Source organism: Chaetodon auriga, chromosome 2, assembly GCF_051107435.1.
Source record: "Chaetodon auriga isolate fChaAug3 chromosome 2, fChaAug3.hap1, whole genome shotgun sequence".
Classification (NCBI taxonomy): Eukaryota; Metazoa; Chordata; class Actinopteri; order Chaetodontiformes; family Chaetodontidae; genus Chaetodon; species Chaetodon auriga.
Window position 1 is genome coordinate 2,912,193 of NC_135075.1, and position 20,308 is coordinate 2,932,500.

The following is a 20,308-nucleotide window of genomic DNA, read 5'->3' on the forward strand; positions in this document are numbered from 1 at the left end:
TGAGGATTCAAAAGTTTCCAAAGATGACATGTGCAATCAGAAATAAAATGATGCCCATGACACTGCACTCACTGAGCAATGAAGCGTTAGAACATACAGGTACAGAACATTACTGGAGAACTGTCATACACTGAGGAGTGTTTACTGAAGGAAATGGGAAATTTAAGAGAAAGATCAAGAGCTTAAATATAACACATATAGTCTTAAAAATAGAAACCAAGAAACCAAGTGTAAAGGACATTTTTAATCCATTTTTATAAACCAACATATTTAATTTAGCAGCATAACCGGATGGTCTTGAGGTATTTCTTAATCCATACTCTGAATTTTATCCCACCCTCCCACTCCCAGCTTCCCTCAGACATTCATCCAGACAACTGATTCACACACCAACAGATCCATACTGCACGAACTCTGCACATACAAACAACCTGACACACCCATTCTTGAGCGTTTGCTCAATAGACAAAAGGCAGGCAGACGGGCGCGCTCGCTCTCACACACACATACACACGCACGCACACGCATTTGAGTCCTGTTGCCTCAGTCTTGGACTGAGCAGAGCTGGCTCCCTCATAGTGGCTTGTAAGGCAGGCACACTTAATGGTGCAGTTTTGGCTGTGGGACAAAAGAAAAATATGAAAGTGTTACTTTCATTTTGACAGCAGGTTTGTATATTCACTTCAGAACTGTACAAAACAGAGTCAAATAAAACTACTCTATCAATTTTGGGGATTTGGGGATGCAACTGAGCACTACACCAAAATCAGGACGTGTACTTTAAATGTGACAGTCACTCTATATTCTGGGTAGCTTGAAATTTAAAATAAATAGCTAATTAGGCTTCAGCTTAAAACTGCTAACCTCTGCTAACTCCAACTGAGCAACCTTGTAATCACGTGTCACTGACTGTTGCCATGGTAACATAACTCTTAGCTGACTGACACCCTAAGCATAAGGTGACAAAATTTTTAGACCTGTGGTTCATCCATTTTTAATGTTTTATTCATTATAGACATGAAACAATATTTCAGAAGTTGTGAAACACAGTTGTGAAAACCAGCCCACAGAAAACTCCCCATGACGTTCTCAGAGAGGTGACTGATTTTATGAGATTCTAATTGTTTTTTTAGACAAAATGTAAATAACTGACAACGCATGTCTTTTATCACAAAGACAAATGTCTACAGAAAATCTTAGTTTCAAGTCATATGTCTTGTTTTGAAAGGCAGCTGTGAAAGGTTTGGAGCTCGCTCCGTCGCAGAGGACAGCAGCTGTAGTCATTTTCAATGCAGGACTTAAAAACAGAATATTGTTACTGTGTGGTATTACTACTTCCTCCACCACTGCCTGTCTACCTATGAAGGTAAACTAACAGTAATTAAACAAACTAATATAGTTACTATGTTTTTTAACAAGTCAGGTTAGCGACACCAATCAGTGATGTGTTTGTCAGTGTTCACCGTTGGTCTCTTCATGGCCTATGGACATTTTACAGAAGCTGTCACGTCAGCTCTACAAATGACGGCAAATCCAGTTGACCTTTTGACCACCACAGAACAAGGACACTAACTGTACACTGCAGCCTCATGGAGCAAAGCTGCATATTGTAACTTTAACCACAAATCATTTTTCCTGTTAACCTTTGTGCTGTTTGATCTCCTCCTTTTCTCTCCTCCAAACTCACCTTCTGTGTGCCCAGTTTTTTCTCCACGCCTCCAGCCAGCCCCGCGCCTTTACTGTCCTTCCAGGGGTAGAAGTTTGAGCGCGGAGAGGAGGAGGTGGCAGAGCTGGAAGAGGAAGAGGACAGGCGGTGCGCTGAGGGTTTGGAGGAGGGCGAATGCTCTTCCATGCCGCTCCCCTTGCGTTTCTTCACCAGCCCCTGGTGCTCAAAACCCCTCGTGCTGCCCTGTCCATGCAGTCCTGAGTCCCCCACACCACCCTGGCTGTGGGAGTTGTTGGTTTTGGAGGCAGGGTCTGGGGGTGATGAATGGCTCAGAGGAGTGTGTGTTCGTCTGTAGGTCCAGACTGCCTTGGCGGCTGGTGAGTGGGACTCTGAGGGTGAGGGCTGGGGGCGAGGTTTACTGCTAGGAGAAAGCGTGCCATTGGTCTGTCCATGTGGGAGAGATGAGGGAATTGGGGGTTTAGAGGAAGAAGATGAGGAGGAGGAGGAAGAGGCAGCAGAAGGTGGGCGGCCCCGGTCTTGGAGGATGATGCAGTTCCTGTCGGGGCCTGAGTGCTCCCCTTCCTGGGACGGGGCTTTGCGTTTGCGGAGAGCAGCGGCGGCAGCTGCCTCCTCTCGCAGCTTCAACATCTGCTTGCTGGGACGCCCCACAGGATTCTTGGGTCGCCCCGGAGCCACCTGACGCACCGTCACAGGCTTACTCGGAGACACCAGATGGCCACCACCAATGCTGCTGCCGCTGCCACTGCCCCCAGAGTTCTCTGATTGTATGGCTGTCGGGGGTCTCCCGGGACCACGACTGGAAGAGGAGTAGGAGGAGGATGCAGTTTTGAGAGAGGAGCTGATATGACTTCCTGTGCGGACCTTAGAATGTAATGAAGACGAAGAAGAGGTGGCGATGGAGGAGGGTGACGAGGAAGTGATGGTCTTGGCTGAGGGAGATGGAGATTGAAGGTCTGTGGCTTGAGGTAATTTCCTGGATTTAGAGAAAGAAAAAGCATAAATGAATGAACCAAAACAGACATTAAATGAGAGCTTTAACCCTGAATTGACAGATCAACCTCTTCAGATCAAACTTTGTCCAGGACATGTTTTCTAAATTGGAGCTTCTGAAATCCAATATTCTATGGCAAAATTTAGGAAATCTGATTAAAATCTGATCAATCTGTTCAAGAAGTTGAAGTTACTATTTGAAGAACTGAGTACTTTTTCCAGATACTATATTTCCTGGATAGTATCTTAATATTGTTAAAAATAATATGCATTAAAAATGTATTCATTACATAAAATACAATACAGGAGGCCACTGAAACTATCCAAACAGAACAGATTAAACGTAGTTCAGTTGACAGTTTAACCACTGTTCTAAATCACTGCTCATTATATTTTAAGCTGTAAGTAACGTGACAACAGTCTTCTGCTGCTATGTTACCAGTCAACTCTCACTGGTTTAACAGTTCTGACCATAATTAAAGTTGCAGAAGTGAAGAATGCCATGAGACAAAGCAGAGAGGCAAACTTTCACATTTTGTATTGGCCATTATTTTCATACATCACAACACTATGTTTTACATTACTGCTTATTGCAACTTCTTACTGCACGATTGTTTACATTTAAGAAACCATTAAAACACAACCTTTACCAAAGGTTTCTCATGAACACCAAGGGACCATGGACACACTATTGATTTGACCATTCTACATAAGCTGTATAATAATATAAACTGCAAAATACAATGTGATTAATTGGTTTGTGTCTCACTTGTTTGTGCTTAATTATACTTGTAATTTCATTGGTTTGTACATCTGTCTCTACTATGGCTGGGAGGGGGTATGCTATTTGTAATTATTATTGTTTTCATATTGTTCTCATGTTCATGTTGTTCTTTTCTTTATTTAAAAAACAATAACAAAGACTGAATTCAAATATGAGCTACAAGTCCTACAAAGTTCACTCAATGTGTGAGATAACCTTAATACCATTAAGATAAAGCGTGCAAATCTTGGTTCAAATATGCAGTAGTGGGTACAAATACAATCTGATTACTAACCAGCCAGACAAAAGCACAGATTTGGCTGTAACTAGGTTACTGCAGGGCTCTGATGTTCTGAACCCAAATTCTTCCAATGAGCTTTTTTTTCCTGTGTGCATGTAAATGCAGTCAATATCATCTGATTTTCAGGGAAGCCAGTCTCCATCTTCCTTCCAACTTCACAGACTCTTCACCACTGCTATTCTGGGCAGCAGAAAACACCATCTGCTTCATCTATTAGTGACTAAGCAGTGGGTTACACTCAAGTTTATCAGCTAGTGTTACCAATACACAGGATTTGATGCAGCTAGCCCTCATCCATTTACAGAGGGAAGAATCAACAGAGAAACCTGAATGAGGTGGAGGTGGAAAGAGAGTGGTACACTTGATCTGGTACAACCCATCAATTATCATTCGCCACTGTTTGGCTTTTTGAATTTATTGGACAGTACAGATGGAGAGCGACAGCAATGGGGGAGAAAGAGGACAACATACAGCAAAGGACTCTGGGTTGGAATCAAACCCAGGCCACTGTGGTGGAGACACCATCATAGCAGCAGGGGCGAACAATCTACAAGGTGAGCAGCCAGGGTGCCACATCAGCCATAAGCATTTTAAACAGATCACTGTGGGTTGGCAGATATCAACTCTGTAATTAAGATGGTGGTACAGTGTGTTCCATTAAAAGTAGCAGCCAATTTGCATTAGTGGGTTGAATAGTTGTAGTATATAGACATGTCACCCATCCATACACAGCACCACCCTGGTGGCTGCACTGAATGCACTGCACGACGGATGACGGGATGGCTGGTGATCACAAATGCCTGGAGGAATTACAGCATGCAACAGCTAAATACTGGAAAAACTTCCAAAATTGTTGTCCCCTTTCCCATCCCCATTGTCACTTGGACATAGAAAGATGGGAACATAGGGTTTATAATCAGATAATAAGTGGCCAGAATTGCTCCTGTTTGTCCAGGACATTAAAATCCAGGACGTGTGCCGGCACAAAGTGGAAACTCTGCACACAATGTCACTTTCATTGATTGAAAATTAAATGTAAGTCAAGCTGAGACAAGTGAATAATTCAACAACAGGGTATAGGACATAATTTCATTCATTGATTTTATTATCTGTAGGTACGTGGATCTTTTAAAAGATGTTTATGTTGAAATAATATACATGGTATGCCTCTGTGTTTTGGTTTTCCCTCTTATGGACGCAATGCACAAAAATAGATATTCAACTGGTTCAAGCCTATGTGTTTTTTGAAAAAGGACTACTTTCATTTTTCATACAATAAAGAAAAACATTTAGAGTAGGATAATACAGGGCTTGTCAAAGTCCAGAGCTCAGTCCGCATCTGGACTGAACGGAAAGACAGTGTAGACCCAGCCCATAACTCTGTGATCGTTGACTGGTAGCCCACGGGCCACATTCACCCTGTAGATTATTAACGAATTCAGAAAATGCACGCATCTAACATTACTCACCAGCGATAGAAGCCAAGTCATCCTGTGAGTGATTGCACCAGTTTGCCAACAAGCCAGTACTTAAGTTGACCATGGTGAATTTCCATTATCGGGATCATAGTTAATCGGGATAATTATGAATATCCTCATGAGTGACTTGAAAAAGCAGTCTAGCTTGCTAACTTATAGTCCTTGATTGGTTTGAACTGCCACAAGGGGAAGCCTGCATCTTTCCAGAAACAATCTAAAATCCTAAGTCTGTCACAATGGCTGAAGGCTGGCCTGCCCATTATACCCTCAAAAAAAAAAAAAAGTTAAATCAGATGTGTGGAAATACTATGGATTCCGAACTAGAGAAGGACAGGGAGATGAGATGCCCACATGCAAAACCTGTCGGAGGAGGGAGTCTCCAATTTGCACTCCAATCTCCATGACCAGCATTCAGCTCTGTTGAAGTCCAGGTACAATTAACTAACATTACTGTGAGTTCACGTAAAAAATGTTGGTCAAGTTAGCGTAACTTGACATTTCTCTAAACGTAGGTTAAATTATGACTGTGTGTGTGTTGTATATGTATATTCACATTTTAGTAACCAGTGAATTTAGCTAACATTAGTCAGGTAACATTAGCTATCTAGCTAAATAGCTAATGTGCTTCATCTTTTCCTTGTGGTTGGATGTAACGTTATAATGTTAGCACTGTGTGGTGCAGTCCCTCTACACGTATCCTACACCTGGCCAGCTCACAAAAGACAGAAAGATTATTGAGCATCGGAGAACTGACTGCAGTTTATTAGTTTGTCCTCATTAAAAAAACTGGTCGTATCAAGAAGATTTTACTAAAAAGGATGTTTACTAAAAAAGATGAGTCCTCTATGTCAGTGGTTCTCAACTAGTCTGGGTTCGGGACACAACATCACCTCTTAATGACAAGCTGTGACCCAAATCTAGGAAAAAAGATGGCACTCCACTCCGTAAAAATCCCCTTCAAAATAAAAGCACGTAATTTATTTTTTTCTTAACTGCCCAGGCAAAGGTCCGCGACCCACTGAAACGGGACCCACCAGTTGAGAATCACTGCTTTAGACCAGTGATTCTCAACTGGTCTGGCTTTGGGACCCACCATTCAGAGAGCCCAGACACAAATAGACAGCACTCCACTGCATAAAAATAAATAAAAGCACATAATTTTTTTTCTTAACTTTTTTTTTTTTTTTTTTTTTTGCCAAGGCAAAGGCCCGCGACCCACTGAAAATGGGTCCAAGACCCACCAGTTGAGAAAGAGTGCTCTATGTGACGCAACTAAAATGTTTTAGTTTTAGTGCAATTTTTAGAGTTTTAAGCAGATTTTGATGGTTATCAAGACAATATTGTGAATCACAATTAATTTGGTGAGGATTGTCATGACCATCCAATTCCAAATGGGAACTTACTCCACTGTTGTCGGAGAATCATGCAGCTTATCCATTAGATGCAAGTCAGTTTGGTTTTTTGTTAGACTGTAGTGACTCTCAGACTGACTACTTTTGCTTGTTTTTTGTTGAGGTAGGAACTTATTCACTGGTAGCTAAGCTGTCGAAGTTGAATTTGCTATCAGCACCTAAAATAGATAAAAAATGTGCTTGTTTTCTCTAGCACACAATTTCTACAAGTAGTGTAAATGTAGTTGTAAGAATGTGTCAGAAATAAATATGGACTAACTGTCTGAGCCATCGGTGCTGGCCCAATCACAAGAGATGTGACATTAATTAATTGATTAAATGTTATTTTGTCACTGTCACTTGTTCCGGACCTCTAACCTTCAATAAATATCAGATGCGGAATTTTAAGTAATATGTTTGAGAACCTCTGAAATAATATTATACAGCTTTGCAAAAAATCTTAAGAATTAGCAAAGTCAAAAAAGCCAAGCAAGAATGTGAGCTCAGGTTTCTTACTTCCAAAGATGGGCGCTGATGTGCTGCTCCAGCATGCTGCTGAGAGCCGACCTCAGGTGATGAAGCCTCCTGTCAAACGTATAGATGCCGTGACCCAACGCATGGCTGCCAAATGAACATACCTAGAGAAAGAATACTTGTTGTAAATTTGTCATAGGCAAATGTCTCCTCTTGTTATCTGTACCAGTGGTGGTCAGTGGTGGCTTAGAAACACCTGCATTATTCTGTGGTTTCACAGTTAGTGAAATCAAATTTCACTACAGTCTTGTTTTGATGTATTTCTGGGTAAAGCAGGATAAAAACCATTCCAAGCTCTGCTGTGAGCTTGACAATGAAACAGTTCATTGGTTCACTGAGCAGCATCATTTGCACAAACATGATTTGCCATCAGTCCTCACAGGGAAAAGTTACCAGTGACCTCATCACAAGATGGCTGTATTCTGATCCGCCTAATACATACTGCCAACGAACGTAGTATGCAGTCGCTACTGCATACTAGATACGTTTTTCATAGTAGAATGCAGTATCAAACTGTTAAATCCATGTTTTTTGCAGTCTACAAGGCCAGACTTAGCTGGCTTCCAGTTTTGGAAAGCAGCTATTAACAACAATCGAGCTAATAGCAACCTGATTATTTTCCCATCAAAAAGTTCATGTAATGACAGAATACCAGAGGTACAATAATAAAGAATATCTTGCAGTGGTGGGCCTGGCTTTCCTCTGCCGTTGTTGCTAAGGTCTGCTGTGTTGGCTGCAGTGGTCTGTGTGACTGTTGGGTAAAGGAAAAACTTCCTGTTGTTTAGCCCAGCTGGATGTTGTGAGCACTCCAGTGATTTGCGTTGTGGGACACAGTTGGTACTGGAGATGTTTTGTTTGTATACTGCATACTACATGCTACATATTGGCCAATTCACTATGTACTGCCAGTATAGTAGGCGGCTTCAAATGCAGCCAATGTCTTCAGTGAGCAACATACCACTCAAGGCTTTTTAGAACACAAGTGCTGTAGTCTGATGACACAAAATTGTTTTGGAGGTAAAATCTGCAAAAACAATACCCAACAAAAAAGCAGTGATGCATCTAGTATGCTTTGTAGAAGTTGTTCTAATGTAAGTTAAATAAAAAAAAAAAATTGGAAAAGGTGATCATGATAAAATATGTATACAGAAACTCAGAGTTTCGAAAGTTAGTTTTTTTGCACATCAGGTGGACAGACACACCAGCTTAATGAGATGCTCCTGTTCTATTTTTTGAGTTTGCTTTAAACAAAAGCAAAACAAAACAAAAAAGCTTTTACCACTATTAAACCCCAAAACAAACTGCTCACCGCTAGTGGTCTGGGATGTGCAGCAGAAGATGGGAACTCAACGGACTCCTCCTGTCCTTCAGCCTCACTTTCATCACTTGAGATTCGCCCATGGACAAGCGGTGAGAGGGCTCGCAGACTTCCCTCATCCTGCCACTGCTTCTCTTCCTCTGTGGTACTCTCCGACACAGCAGTAGACCGACTGTAAAAGGAACAAACTCAACATGTTGGTTTAAATCATACTGCATATAGTTATACCATAATATACAGTACACATGATCACAGTCTCTGACCCAAACACCCATTATCTCACAATTACTGGCTGTGCAATGCTCCATCAGTCACATTCAGAAACATGATCTAGTTAGACCTTCTACATTAACTTGCCCAAGCACTTATTCCCTATGCTTCCATTAGAATTTTGTAGTTCCTTCTCATCGTCAGCATGATTCCATGTCCTTTTTTTCTACCAGGGCTTTGGAATTAGGAATGTGTTCATATTAATTAGGACACACACCCAGTTGCCAGTTTATTAGGTTCAAAAAGCTCAAAGGAATGTAGTCTAATACAAATGTCAATAAACCTCCCCTTCATGAAGGTTAGAGTGTTCAGTTTGTTTTGAAACTCTTTTGGAAAGGAGGTGATTCAACTGTATGATCATGTATGGCTGCAGTGTGTGGTGCTGTTAAACTGTTGTGTATTACACAAACAGGTGTTTCTGTTGTTTAGCTTACAAGTTGAAACTACGACATTAGTTTCAGCTTGGTGTACAGAATTAAGTGGTAACCGAGTGATCAGATCCAGTAATTCCATTAACATCTGTAATTAACAAGCTTCAATCAAGTAATGTTACACCCAATTCAGACCAAGGGAGTAATGCAGGTTAAACATATTTTGGTGGTCAATCTGAATGGGTTGACATGCTTTCAGCCACCCTGAATCTACAACCAACCTCTCACCCTCTTTCGCTATGTGGCAGGTATTGACAGGTGTATGTCGTTCGTACAATGACGTTGATGTTTAGGATCTTTATTTAAAGAAAGTCAGAGAGAGAGAGCAAGAGAGACACAGAGCACAGGACACAATGACTGAGTGTGCGAGAACCACACAGATCTGAAATCAGCTATATTTAGTGATTGTGTAATTAAATCCTTGTAATTTTGTGGTTTAAAAGTGAATAGATAGGATCTCTAGACTGTAGTCTGAATAGTGACAACAGTTCAACCTAGACAGCCAATGAGTCAAGTGTGGGTTGAAGGTTGAACACTTTGTGAGCAGATTTGCAACATACACACATCTGCTGTAGGTAAGCTGTACGTTAGGAGTACAACTAAGCTTTGGTAAAAATGATTTCCCTATCTGATTTCCAGTAGCTGACCACGCATCACTGCTGCAAGCCAAATTATTTGTCTGATCAACTAAGGTGGTTAAAAGACACAACTGTTATTACTGTGTCTGTGTGAGTGGGCAGTAAAAGTGTGGCTGCTTGAAAAACTGAGGAAAAGATTATGTTTTCACCAAACACAGCAACCTATTTTGTGGATTTTTTTTTCATCTGATTTGAAGGAAGACAAAGGTTTAGAATGTCAAGAAATGCCCCAGCTGCTACCTTGTACACGTGTGTATGCATCACTAACTAGTTTCAGTACAACTCACTAACCTGAAAGCAGGGAGACTTGTCAGAGGTCTCCTGCAGTGGGGAGCCCCAGCCTGCTCCCTGGGGGCCTCTGGGCTGGGAGAGCGTCCAGTGGAGGAGCCTCCCTCCAGGGATTGGGCCCCTTTCTCACGAACCTTGGTCTTGAGTTCTGCCACAAGCTGGTCAAAGTTTTTGCTGCGGCCCACCACCTTCCTTCGCTGGTGGATGGAGTGGATCTGAGGACCAGGACACATTATATTGCCAGTTAGACAGAATTTACCCTTGATTGTATTGACTTAAAGTAAATGGCTAAACTTACAACTGGTGAGTTGCGCAAAATTGTGGACTGGCCTGCCAAGCACAATGTTTGGCTTAAAGCACAATATGATTGTTTTTATGAAGATGTGTAACTTCGAACAGGCGACAGCAGGGTTCAACTCCCCAACCACTGCTACTGGCTTCCTCCAGTTCTACAAACAACCTGCAGCATAGACTACAGATTCAAGCTTCTCTTATCTCATTACTTAACCAAATACAGTTGGTTGTAAGTTAAAATAGAGGAAATGGATATCAATATAACGTGATTAGCGTAACAAGTTTGGCTAACTTATATCATGAGCATTGTTTATTGACCCAAACCAGATAATCAAACTTGGGTCTGATGTTGCCACAAAGCTGTTTCTCTTCATTGATCTGTCTGATGAAGAGGCATATACTTCAGGCAACTCAGATACCACTAAACTTTGCTCTTTTTTGTAGTTAGTAGTAGTTTTTTGTGGTTGCCAATGTCTAAGCAAGCTGAAAAAGTTTAACTATCATTGACTTTAGATTGCTTCTTTATTGATCTCAATTTGGGAAATTAATATGTTGCAGCAGCAATTAAACATACAGACAAACACAGAATGTATACAAGAATTGTTTAAAAAAGTAACAAAATGTGACAAAAAACATTTCCAGGAATAACAGCACACATCAACTCCACAGCAGCACCAAATAGCCCCGCGTGTTCAGCCACTGAACCTCTCACTGTCTGACAGCATCTTTAAGACGAAAGGGAATAGTTGAGTTTATGATTAGAGCAGGTTGGGCTGGGTAAAAGGTAGAGAGTAAGGGTAACTGTGGTGGGTTCCATGAGAGTGCATGAAAAGAACCTGATTCTACTTAGGCATCAGTCTAAGACCCATCAATTGTGGAATTCCAGTGTTTCCGGGCAACAGTAGTGGGATGGTGGAGATTATTTAGAATTTGGTGGTTGACCTTTCACACCCAACAAATCCTGTTGGGGCGTATGCTGACACTTTGTTCAAAGTACTGAAGTAGACTAGGGCTGTTAACAAATACTAGGGCTGTTAACAAATATTCTAAATTCAAACTAATGTTTGAATTGTAAAAAAAAATCCATACATTCCACTGGAATGGAATGGAAAGAAAGGCAGCACCATCGTGGGAGCGGTTCTGAATGACTGTGTCTTTAAATGCAGTGTGGTGGCTTTGGTGAGAGCGACATAACAGCTGTTCATAGGTAAACAAAAAGGCTCTTACTCTAACAAAAAGGTATCTCTGTATGGATCCTTTCCATAATTGTGCTGAAGTCTGCGTCCCATCAATCAGTGTTTCCCCTTTAATGTGCATCCAAGCTTATCCCTAACTTTACCAGTCAGTGGGTAGCACTATGGGAAACACAATTCTAACAGGACTGGAACATTATTCGATGGGGGAACAGACTTCAACACAACACCAGCACCAACTGGAAACCCAGCCACAACATCACTTTCACTGATTGAAAATGAAATGTCGGTCAAGTTGAGAGTAGCAAATAATTCAATAACACAGTATATAACATTATTATATTTGTTTCTGTTGTAATGTGTAGGTATGTAGATCTTTTGAAAGAAGCTTAAGTTGAAACAATATACAAGTGGTATGTCTTCTTTTTTCCATGAATGGTTCGAACCAATGTTATTTTTTAAAAGCAATCTTCAAATGTCGTTTCTGGCCAATGGACAGCCTTACAGTATGACCCATATGTTTTACTCTTATATTTTTGTCTTTTGCTCAGTTTTTATAACCCAGTCCTAGAGAAACAATATTTCATTTCAACTGTATTTTTTAAGAGTTAAAATGACAAATTAAACTAGAAACCTTTGAGTTTACCCCTAATTTCCCAATCTAGGGGGTCCTCCTAAAGAATGGAAAATGATTCTGGGCAATCCTAATCATTAAGAAAAATTCCAGTGGTATATGATGTATTCGGGTCACTGGCAGGTCACAGCTGTATGAGTTTGGATATGTGATGTATATAGCATATGAAACCTGTACCCAGATCAAACAAAGGATCACAAATGAGTCAGGTTTTAAACTGTTGATCCTGTGTCATCATAAAATGTCTTATTGCTCTGGAAATCCCTGATGATTTATCAAACTAAGAATGATTTTTCAAATAACTGATTGATTTATTCTATTAAATGACAACACAAATGGCATGGCCATCACACTTCACCAGTTCTAAGTGATGTCCTCAAGCTGCCTATTTTCCAAAAACATACATTTGCAATAAAATCAAACAGAAAAGGGAAGTGAATTCTGTCAAACCAGCTAATGTTTGATATTTTCAAAATGACACACATTTTTTTGTGAGAAAACTAATCCACTAATTGTTTTGGCAAGAGTCTCTACTAAATTCTTTCAGTAAACAATAGAACATCGAAGAGGCTTTGTGAGGCAGGACTACTGTGGTTATCATTGAAATAATCCATCAGTATTGCACATTAAACACACTTCTAATCTCAATCATTCTAAATGAGTGGTTAAAATGACTGCATGACATATTTCCCTCCTAGTAGCAGGTGGAGGAGAAAATACAGCCACCTACTGAGAGTCTGTTCACCTACTGAGCAGGTATAAGATGCAGATGGTTTTCTTGCATGTCTTTCCCGTCACTCCTGTCATTTCCTGTTAATCAGGTCATCCTGTCTCTACTCAGCTGGATGTGGCCTCTCACACTCACTTCCTCCTTAACACACCAGCCACCATATAAGGACTCTTCCTGTGCTGGGAGCCATTTTCAGCACTCAGTATCAGTCAGTGCTGCTCAGTAACAAAGAGCAGCCTGCAGTTTGACTCATTTGAAAAGATCTACTCTGATCTCACATTGCTATCACTCATATCTCTTCTTTTTGCCCACTTTATCTGAAGCAACTATTAAAACAATGATGAATGTAGAATCCGGAATAAATCCAACTCATGCATCAAAGCAACAATTGTGGAATACTAGATTGGTAAACAATTCTTCTTGAAAGAACACTGAACTTCCACAGCAAGATACAAGCAGATCGAATAGAAAACATGGTTTCCATGCAGGACAGAAGGGCTCACTGAACGGTTTGATGAGTCGAAAAATCCTAAAAAAATATTGACAGTATGTCTTTGAAACCTAACAATGACTAACAATAATACATACATTACCATGGAAATAAAGGGGCACTCTTTGTTAATCTTCATATTCCAATCAAAATGCAACTTTATCAAGAACATATGACATCCAAAAGCAATCAAGAATCTATTCCAGATTCGTTGTTTGTTGTCTGTCTTACTTGTCATATATAAACTGCAATTAGCCGTGTAGAATCTCACTTTATGTATTTTCAAAAAGCTTCAAGGGTATCACTTTAGTTAAGAGCCTGCATCACACATGGTCCCTTCTCTAACACAGACATATTTCTGTTGCCAGCAACCATCTGATAAAGGCACAATGTCAAGAATATTATCTGACTTATTGGCCATTATCTGAGTATTGCAAAGACCATACACTCACAACCTTCTTTTCTGCTCTGATTAATTGGATCACAATCAAAAGGGACCTTTTGCTGAACAACACAGAGAAAATAGATGAAAAATGACATGAGAAAAAGGAATAAGAAAGAAAACTTGCAGAGTCTGAGGAGAGAAGGTAGTGCATTAGCCTGGTGAAGCTGAGTGTGTTTGGAGCTTACATTGCATGTTAGGAGGCGAGTGCAGACTTTCTTCCTGTCAGGGTCAAGGACGCCGCAGTGTTTGTCCAAGTCACACTCCCTCTCTGAGGACACACAGAGACAGCATCTCAGCTACATCATCACACAATATCGCAATACCCCACATATAGTGCTGTCAATAATCCCAACAAAAAACCCAGACATTGAGACATTTCATGCATTTTCACCACAAATTGAATATTTTAATGAAGATTACTTCAGCATCAGGCTTCTTTAGATGTTCCTTTGCAAATCTCTGATGCTGAATTTTGTGGTGAGGATTCAGGAAAGCTTTCTCCTGATTACTCTTCCATACAGGTCATATATGTACAGGTGTCACTGCACAGTGGGACAGTGCACCACTACTGAGTCTGCTAAATCTTCATGAAGGTCTTTTGAAGTCAAAGTGAGGTTTTGATTTGCGTTTCTAGCATTCTTACAAGCAGTTCTCTCAGAAAGCTTTCTTGGTCTTCCACACCTCAGTTTGACCTCCACTGCTGCAACAGTTACATGAAAACACTTTACCGTCTTTTTTTTAACCTTCTCCAGCTTTGAGGGCATCAATTATTGTAATTTTCACAGTGCTAAGCAGCTGCTTCTAAGAGCCCATGGCTGCTGATTGTTGGGCCAAAGTTTGAGGAGTCAGAGTATTTATAAAGCTTTGAAATTTGCATCACCTGACCTTTCCTGAGGACGACTGAAGGAGCCACAACCCCAACAAGTGAATTAAGGTCTGAGACCTTAATAAAAGTTACTGGAGAGCTCAATTCTCTTGGGGTGCCCGAACTTTTGTATGGTGCTTCTTTCCATTTTTTATCCATTCTAATACTGTACAAAACAAAATAATACCCTCGTCTTGCTTAAAATGTGGAAGAGAATGTTTCACTATCAACAAATGCCTTTTGGAGATCAGTTCATCTTCTGCTCACTTAACTATTCAGTCACAGAAATTTGGACGAGGCTGCCCAAACTTTTGCATTCCAGTATACCTACAATTGTGTATTAGGCTCTGAGTGCTACCAAAATGTTCACAGCAATAATTTCAAGAACATGAATGTGTAGCCACTGGCGTAAAAGTGAAGCTGCTGCATGGCTAATGGCCTTTCTCTACACTGCCTGTGTAGACATAGTAGAACATTCAAATTCCACCGGGCGCATTCTGTCTATGTTCCACAACGCGTTTGAGGGAGCTGATTGCTGCCATTTTAGGCAATACATGCAATTCCACCAGGCACGTTCCATCTCTCTATCAGAAGCCATTTTTACTTTTGTGGCCATTCCTAGTAGATTAACTTCAGAGAAATTCCACCGTTTACTTTGCAATTATCACAAATAGTAAGTGTACTTGGTGTCTAGAGTATAAACTCCAATTGCTGCATGCATTATCCTATAATTTTATACTATGCAGTTTCCATTAACAATTATATTTTCCTCTTAAAGAGCATAGATCTAAGAAATGGAACCTGACAGGCTGCATAATAAGCATCCACTTACTCCTTGCATATTACCCAAAGTTCTCCATTGTACTCACTGGAGGCCACTTTGTTGTAGGGTCTTGGGATCCGGTGACCTGGCACTGCAGAAGCCATAGAGGAGTCCTTCCTCTGACTCTGGGTGGGGGGCCTGTCACTGGATGAAGGTCTAGGCAGGGTGCCTCCGTGCGGCCAGGGTGGATCTCTGAGCGATGGTGGAGGAGAGCTCATTGGAGGCTCCAGAGGTGGCGGTTGCTTGAATACTGATGATTCTGTGTGGCTGCTGTGGGAGGACTTGTCCAGTGGGGAATGTCTGGGTGATGGCAGAAGTGCAAGTCAAACTTAGAAAATGTACTTTTTAAAACAAATGTTATCTTGACCGTGTGTTTTGTGGGTGAAGAATCAAGTACTGCTTGTTGACAGCAGCAGACACATTTTTTATCAAAGGCTGAAAAAATTTGAGTTTAGAGTTATTGTTTGGCTTTGATCTGATTGGCCATGGGTCAGACAATCAGGGACAGCATACAATCTGTTCATAACATCAGTATTAATCTTTTCTTTGTGTTTTCTCTTTCCTCTAGATGGTTTCCCCTCTCAATTTAGTGTCTAAGGTTGGTGTGAGGAACAGTTTATTCGTTCCATTCTTAACTTAATGCATGTTTGATTTGAAGCCTTTTGAGGCTGGACTCTAATTCTAATGCATATCGAACCAGCTAATACATTACAGTTTTAAATGCAAATCAACGCCACCAAAAATGCATTCAAAATGGTTGGGAGGTTGTCCACCTCTAATTTTTAATAACTGAAATGAGAAATACATTTTTTGCACCAAAATGTAGCTGCTGGAAATATATGGAATGAAAAAATTCATGACATAAACAACAAACTGTGGGGGTTTATGGGGGTTGTGTGTAGGACCATTTCTTGGCTGGTGCAGTTACTTCCGTCTGGAAATGACTGCTACTGGTCAAGAAATGTTCCAGCACATAAAAGCACAATGTTCTATTTGAAACTTTTTCCTTTAAAATATAAAAATGTTAATTGGTAAGCTTCAGAGATGATGGTAGGCAGATTTGTTGAGTCAGGCCAGTTACAGTCTTTAAGCTACACTAAATTAACTGGCTAACAAGGCTGTGACCCCATATTTACCACACAGACCTGACTGATTTTGATTTTCTCATCTAATCCTTTAAAGTTAAAAAGCATTTTTAACAAAATGTCAAACAACTGCTTTAATCAAATTCAGCCCTTTGTTCTACATATTCTATAAAAACACAAACGTGACTTAAGGCATTTCAAATGTAATCAAACTGAAAAGTATTTCATTAAGTGGATTAAAACATGGGACTACACTCCTTTCTTTAAAACTTTTATCTACTTTCCTGTGAAGTTCAATTCAAAGCTCAGGTTAGAACTTTCTCCCCAACATTTCCCACTCTGTTCTTACCGTACTCCATCCTTGGAGTTCTTGGAGTGTCTGTACTGGGGTGGGGTGGAAGGCGAAGGTGGCGCTGCCCGTAGCTGCCCAACCCCCTGGACACGACCTTCCCAGGATGAAGCGGAAGCAGTGTTGGTCCCATGGGAAGGAGAGTGGCCATGGTGGGGCCTCTGCTGGGGCTGGGGTGCAGGGGTGGGAGAGCGCAGTCGGGCATACAGCTTGGCCAGAGGGCCGTGTCTCCGCTCGCAGTGCTTTTCAAATGCTTGTGGCTTCACTACTTGGCCACAATGGCTGCACACCACCAGGTAAAAGTCATCATGGCCGGGGTAGAGGCCAAAGATGGACATGTCTGGGAGGAGAGGAGCGGAGAGAGGATGAGTGAAGGGGAGAGGAAATACAATGAACATACACATATCAGACTGCAGAGGAAGTAACATGGCAGGGTCACTTTGTGAGGCATGGAGTGACGATTACTGCATAACGGAATGATAGTACATCTTCTCAAAAGTACTGTCGGAGTTGGACAGTACTGGTAGAAAATATTGATGAGAATAATCTGTTTTCAGATGGTAACCTACAATGTCCCCAACTTCCTGGATTCTGACATCAACTCAGAAATACACATTGTCATGTAAAGGTAATGATATATTCACTTTTAAAGAAACTGAGCAATCTTTACATTAACCATTTACTGAGTACTCAAACAATGTCATGGGTCGTCACGCAGCTCTACATTAGTTTAATGGTGCTTTTTGATCTGCCACTGTGCATTGCTTTTGTGATGGTTAGCCATGGGGCCATCTTGCTGTGTCTTGGAGTTTGGATGCTCTCATTCTTGAGTAGATTTCCTCCCATAGTCCAAAGACCTGCAAGCTATGGCCAATTTGTGACTTTGCCCATAATTGTGTAAATATGCCTGTGTGTGTGAGTGTGAGACTGCAATAGACTGGCGGCCTATGCCAGGGTGTATCCCGCAAGTGAGAAAAGGCAGAAAGAAATTTTCAATTACAAACTTATTAACTTCAAGTCAAAACAAATGTGTGGACCTCAGCTCATTCTTCTGCATCATCACCTTGTTTTGGCTGTTATTCCCATGCGACATTGATGCAGCATGACTGAGAAGTTGAACATTCTTAGACACACACACACACATACCATCTAGGTACTCCTTTTGCTTCATCACATCATGCTCTGACACGCATACACAAAGACAGCTGCTGCTCCACATGACCAGGCCAGGTGCCAGAAGGTGCCTAAACTAAACACTGGCCAGCTTTAATACCAGCCCTGGTTTCTGCGAACCAATTTACTCATTGTCTCTGAGCAAGGTTGGACTTGAGAAAAGCTGAGGTACAGTTGCTTTAAGCTTTACAGGTCAATGTATAGGCACAGTAACTGGAGCACACATGAGGAAGATTATCAGTTTATAGCATCTTGTTTTAAATGTCCCAAACAATGACAGACTCCACTATGTCTTGTTGATGATCACGTACAGACTTACCCTCCTTACTGAGAGACATGGCCTCTGCAGCCTTTTTGCCATTCTTGTTGCAGTCGTCCACATCAGGTCCTGAAACATCACACATGTTCAATAAGCCCCTTGGAAGGTCAAATGTTTTCCAAAAGTTGTGTGTTAGGTTCATCAGCAAGACAAAGCCTGACCTTACTCCACAAATTCTGCACATAAACAGTCCCTTAAGCTGTGTTATATAAAAGGACTGATTTGCGGGTCAACTGCTTCTCCATTGACTGCTGCTGGTCATTTTCAACTCATTCTTCTCTTGGTTTGCTAATAACAGTGGATATTGTGTGGTGGAACAGGACTTCATTTGATAGTTATTGACAAAGTAGCACTTGGAGGGATGCCAGACAATGAGTGAGCGCACATACTCTAAGCTGGGAAGGGCGAGAGCACTTTTTGGGCTGAAGTCACACATGAGATTTCCTGTCGCATACAGAAATGTTAACATCAGTTAAATGGAAGTGGCGACGCTGGGTATCAAAGTGGAACATTAAAATGAAGCGAAAAGAACACAGGGGAACGTTAGCCAATATCAAAGGCTGGGCCAGCATTTACATGGTGGCAACAGCATCAGACTCCTCCTCCGTCACCGGTGTCTACTCTCAATCCTCCTGCTGCTAGCATTAGCATGCTAACGCTAACTGCATCGTCGTCAACGGCTAGTCTGGCTTGCTAGCTAGCTAGCTAGCCTAGCTTTCCACGGCAAGAAGTTGCTCGCCTACCCATCCACACTAGCCTCCTTCCGCTCTGATGCCACCGCTGCCCGGCTCGTTTCACTCAAATGAAACGCGTCCCTTAAACGCTGGCAGTTTGTTTAATGGCCACAGCTGTAAAACACAAACTATAATGGCTATATCTGAATAAAGATGACTTATTTTTTCTTTAAGACAGCGTATGCAGTGGGACCTGGGAGAGAGCAACATGTTACCCACCCAGCGCTAGGACCCGGCAGGGTCTTTGTTTGGGTAACATGGTTAGCTCTGTCCTCCGTTTCCACGAAAATAAGCCCCGGTGCTTTGATTAAATGGCTTCACAGCTGCCAGTGTTTGCGTCAGTGTGCTTCCTTACCATCCGCCGCTGTCACACCGGCCCACTCGGCCCAGGCAGTCCAGCTTTGACCCACGAAATCATCGAGGCTAGGAAGCCGCCGATCCAGAGCAGCCATTACTTTTACTGCGCGTTCACGCACCGCCATCATCGCTGCGCGGCAAGCAACTTACGTCATATTTCGCGCTCTCGATAGGACAGGAACTTCCTGCGTGCGCGTTCTTGGGACACAGTGGACTGGAACAGAAAGTCTGGAAATGTCTTCTGTTTTTTTCCTTGTCTCACCACTGAAACACATCAATAGCCAACGGTGTGGCTTCAGTGTCCTAAAAGTCAAAGATGCGAAAAAAACAACCAGATTTGTGTGTGTATTTGGTCGTATTTGGTAATTTGACTTTGGTTTAACACAAATTTGCACAACATATAATCAAATCATTACAATCTTAAAACAAACTGTTGACACTGGGGCCTTATGTGAGAGAAAGCTTCAACATTAGCTAACAATCAAATTAAAAATCTACTGACAGACAGTGAATATGATTTTTGGGCCATCTGATGTTTAAGGCCCTGGGGAAGTTACTCGCTTTCCCCTGTTGATAATTCAGCCTTCATCACTTATGTTAAGGCTCCGCTAGAATTGTGTCTCCAGATTTGAATAAGTTAAGGGCTTCCTTTGCTCACAATCCTCAAAGCTGCATATTTTTATTCCAAGTGATGTTCTATTAGACAAACACACCCCTGTTCAGTGGGA

General features: G+C 41.5%; 1 protein-coding gene across 1 annotated transcript; it reads right to left on the minus strand.

Annotated features, from left to right (window-relative positions):
• Window positions 1-226: 226 nt before the first annotated feature.
• Window positions 227-19,708, minus strand: atxn7l2a (ataxin 7-like 2a). Its single transcript, XM_076749816.1, has 10 exons — window positions 19,579-19,708; window positions 18,490-18,558; window positions 16,998-17,337; window positions 15,610-15,863; window positions 14,061-14,143; window positions 10,093-10,304; window positions 8,454-8,634; window positions 7,127-7,248; window positions 1,688-2,660; window positions 227-618 (listed from the first exon to the last, which is right to left on the minus strand). Exons 1-10 carry the CDS (start codon window positions 19,706-19,708, stop codon window positions 601-603), a joined length of 2,382 nt encoding a protein of 793 aa, XP_076605931.1. The 3' UTR covers window positions 227-600.
• Window positions 19,709-20,308: the final 600 nt, after the last annotated feature.